The 4,260-nt window shown below is 33.6% G+C and overlaps 1 protein-coding gene across 1 annotated transcript; it reads right to left on the reverse strand.

Moving 5' to 3' along the window:
• Positions 1 to 817: 817 nt before the first annotated feature.
• LOC106337509 (dof zinc finger protein DOF2.1) lies at positions 818 to 2,416 on the reverse strand. The gene is made up of 2 exons (XM_013776616.1): positions 2,262 to 2,416; positions 818 to 1,886 (listed from the first exon to the last, which is right to left on the reverse strand). The coding sequence occupies exons 1-2, from the start codon at positions 2,274 to 2,276 to the stop codon at positions 1,041 to 1,043; spliced, it is 861 nt and encodes a 286-aa protein (XP_013632070.1). The 5' UTR covers positions 2,277 to 2,416; the 3' UTR covers positions 818 to 1,040.
• Between the last annotated feature and the right edge of the window lie 1,844 nt (positions 2,417 to 4,260).

Here is a 4,260-nt window from a genome sequence, read left to right on the forward strand (position 1 = left end):
ATTGTTATGTTTTATTTATTCTATTTGGACCCTACAGAGAATGTATAATTCAAACTAAGAAAATATAGTTTACTGCATTCATGTAGTAGACTTGTTAAATATCAGTGCCCTAGGTCGTCACGCTCAAATCTCTGTGTTAGATTTGATTCTATACAAGAAATTCGTGAGAGAGGATTATAAAAACCCTTCAGTATGGCCCTATCATCATCAACCAATTATATTCAAATCAGTTAATAATAATTAACGTATACTCGTACAAATTTGCATACAAAATAATAAAATTAATTGGTTAGTGTCCAAATATCTACCTGGAAAATGGGAAGCAATCATGACAGAATATCTTGAAACTCACCACTCACATTTCAAAATCCAATGTTTTTTCTCTGACATAAACCAGCGGAATGTCGATGGACATGTTAACCTAATCGAACTATATCAGCCTTTAGTTCGACCTTTTATTTATTTTTTATTTTTTTTAAACTTGACCTTTTTACTGGCTGTGCTATGAACAAAAATTTCTTAGACTACATATATGCCAACATATACATTTCTATCAATAGATGCATATCCAACACTAATCATAAGTGTATAACAAGAGTTGGTATTATTGATACGTAGAAGAAATTGTGGTAGATTGTGAGCGAATCCTAACCGATGACCCATCATCATAGATAACAAGTTTTTTTTTTTTTGAAACATGCTAACAAGCTATTATCATATCATAAAGAGAGTATAAGAAAGTAAAAAAAAATGTATCCCTCATAGATAATAAGTAACTAACGAAATTATCAAAAGGAAATAAACGATAACAATTAACTGAAACCAGCCAAGCCACAGTCAAATTACAAATTAAAACATGAAAGAAGGAACCATTTTCATAAAAAGAACTCTTTGGTCTTTTGGCTCAAAGAAAAGTGGGAAACTAAAAGCGATTGAAACCCTAGACCAAACATCCCCCATATGGTGACAGTGGTGTACAAACATGTGATGACATAAACTTCAACATATAGTAATATTATTACTTTATTAGATATCTTGAACTAGACCAAAGGAGTGTTAAGTAAACCACTACTCCAAGATGAAACAAACCCATTCCAGCTTTCCCTTCCCGGATCAGTCTCCGGTACACCGCCAGCTGAATTCCCGGACATTTGCCATGGAAACCCCAATAAAACCTTGCTTGGATTCTCCAAGATATTGTTGTTGTTGTTCACATTCTCTTGCTTTCTCTCGTTTCCCTCCAGAGGAATCCCCAAAGCCGAAGTTGTCTTGTTTTCACTATCATTTCCGGACATGAAACCATACCACAAACTACCCCCGTTGAAATTACCGTTTTGCCCTCCAATGTTCAACCCGTTTAGAACACCAGTGTGTGTGTTTGTCGAGTTTCCATAAATAGAAACATCGCCTCCAAACCCAAAAGAAGGTGTAACCTGAGAAGGGGGATGTTTATGAAGAGCAGCGAAAGCGAGGTTGAGATCAATGGAGTCATAACTAAAGGGGGATGGCATTCCCGTAATTAAAGGATTGTGAAGTGGATCATTGTGGAAATTGATAGGCTTATTGATGTTCTTGGAGAAAGATGAAGAAGATCGTTTGTTTCGACGGCAACCACCACCAACGGGGACGTTACGGAGAGTACCACCTTTGGTCCAATATCTCCGACAAGATTTGCAGAAGTAACGAGGTTGAGAGAGGCTATAGTTGTTGTAGTAACAAAACTTTGTGTTTGGAGATTCACATCTTGGACATTTTTGTGCTTCACCTTCTAGTTCTCCTTTTCCTTGCTTCTTCTTCATTTCCTCTTCCATTTTTTTAATGTTTTTATAATTGCATCCTTTTGTTGAGCTTACCAATATGGTTTCCAATGTTTCATTTGACATTTCCTGCAGATTTAAACAAATTTAATTAAATTTTGCTGAAGAATGAGTAATGATAGTTTTCTTTGTATAACCGATTATGGAATGACATAGGGCAGATTCTTATAGAGACAATATTTTTAGAGCCTTTCGTCTATATTAATTGCTAAAGTGATTTTTTTTTCCTTTCAATGGGGTTTGAGATAAGTTTAGGGTAATCAATAAATTAGCAGAGATATAAGTCTTGACGAATATGTTAAGTTACTATGAGCAGAAGCTTAAAAATCTATGATTTTGAAGTGTTTGATTTTCAGGGGATTGAAGAACAAAGACAGCTAAAAATTACTATATACAAAACGAGATAAGTCTCATAAAAGTTTAGATGATAGTACAATAAATTACCTGTTGAGGATCCATCCATGCAACAAAAGGTTGAAGAAACAATTACTTAGTTTCCTAGTAGTAATTAACAATTATGATCGATATTTTACTTAGATTCTAAAAGAGCAAGGAAACTGGAGAGGCGAGAGGGAGAGAAAGAGTGTTTGCAGAAAAGTGGTGAGCAAGATATGAATAGACGAGAAGAGCACGGTTCTTATTATATAATCATAAAGCAAAACTGATAATGTGGGTCCGTTTTTAAATATCGTTTTTTGGAAACTAAAGAAAATAACATATGTTTTCTGGAAAACGTGTAAATTTAACACCCAAAAAAAAAGGTTTGGAAATAAGTACTCTTCCATTTTGTATTTTTAGACGTGACAAAAGATAAATCAAATGGAATAATGAGTAGTATATTTAAGAAATAAACACATAATGTTTTATATTAGCATATCAAATTTCCAGAACTTTAAGAGCATTTTAAAAAATTCTACAAAAAAATTAAAGGTTATAAAGTTCATTAACTAACATCGACCAAGCTAATGAATATTTTATACACATTTAATTACTACTCTTTGATTATATATTACTCCATCCGTTTCATATTGTAAGTAGTTTTATGGAAAAAAAATTGTTTCAAAATGTAAATAGTTTTTATATTTGTAGGTAACTTTTACATTTATTGAATACAATATGATCAATCAAATTAAATAGACTTATTTTTTATTGGTTAAATTATATCTTACCTATTTATTATACAATTTTAAAAAATATAGTAATTTTCTTAATCTTTGTGCTTTTAGCCGAAACTACTTATATTATAAAACAGAGAGAGTAGCGTTTAGGGTTAAAAGTTTAGAATTTAGAGTTTATGGGTTAGATTTTAGAATTTAAGATTTATGTTATATTTATAGAATTGGTTTTAGAGATTTTAATATTTTGAAGAATTTTAAGAGAAATATATATTATTTTACCAAATTTCTAGTAGTATTCAAAAATTTATATTGCTACATAAAATAAGCTAACTTCTTTTCTATGAATTGTAGTTATACGGGAAAAAAAAGATTCTGTCAACAAGGTTACTTCTACAAGAACCTCATTTCTTTTATTTTTTCTACTTCTTGTAGCTACTTTTTATTTCAATTCTAGGTATTTTAATATTTTTACATTTAAGCCGATAGATTTGACAGAAGTCTTCGACAATTTGATATAGAATTTTCAATCCTAATTAAAATTAATGTAGTATTTTAGAGTTAATCCAATTCCAACTGGTTTCAATGCAAAGAGAATACATGTTCATACTTAATCTAAGTGCATTTAATGTAATGAAGTGATTTGATTAAACCAACAAGACTCTAACATGTTCTCTCCTCTTTAGTGGCTGAGGGCGTGGCGATAAGAGAAGCATTACTTCAAGCATAAGCACTTGGGTTCAACAAACTAACTATCAAATCAGACGCTCAGATCACCATTAGAATTATCAATAGGAGGGACTCAATCCCTACAAGAAAACACGCCGAATTCCGACGAAGATTCCGATGGACATCAATGTCGTCGGACGTTTGTGACGGATTACTGACCAATTTCCGACGAAAACCAAAAATTTGAAGTCGTTGGAATTCTGTCGGCCATTTCCGACAGAATTTCGACGAACACTACAAGAAAACAGGGGGATTCTGATGGCCGAAATCGTCGGAAATTCGTCGGAATAGACCGATTCCGACGAATTTCTGACGAACCCGTCCGTCGGTATCGTTTCGTCGGAAAAAAAAAATTCGTCGGAATTTCGTCAGAACTTCCGACGACTTTCTGACGAATACCGAGAAACGTCATTCTGACGAACTTCCGACGATATTACGATGCGGATACACGAGACCAGAGTTCATCGGAAAAACTACGTACCGACGGAGAACGTTCCTCGGACACTTCCGACGTAGAGTGTTCCTCGGTGCATTCCGACGAACGAGGTTCGTCGGTAAATTCCGACGGATATATGTCCGTCGGTATATTCCGACGACCA

The sequence above is a fragment of the Brassica oleracea genome, chromosome C4, assembly GCF_000695525.1.
Source record: "Brassica oleracea var. oleracea cultivar TO1000 chromosome C4, BOL, whole genome shotgun sequence".
Classification (NCBI taxonomy): domain Eukaryota; kingdom Viridiplantae; phylum Streptophyta; class Magnoliopsida; order Brassicales; family Brassicaceae; genus Brassica; species Brassica oleracea.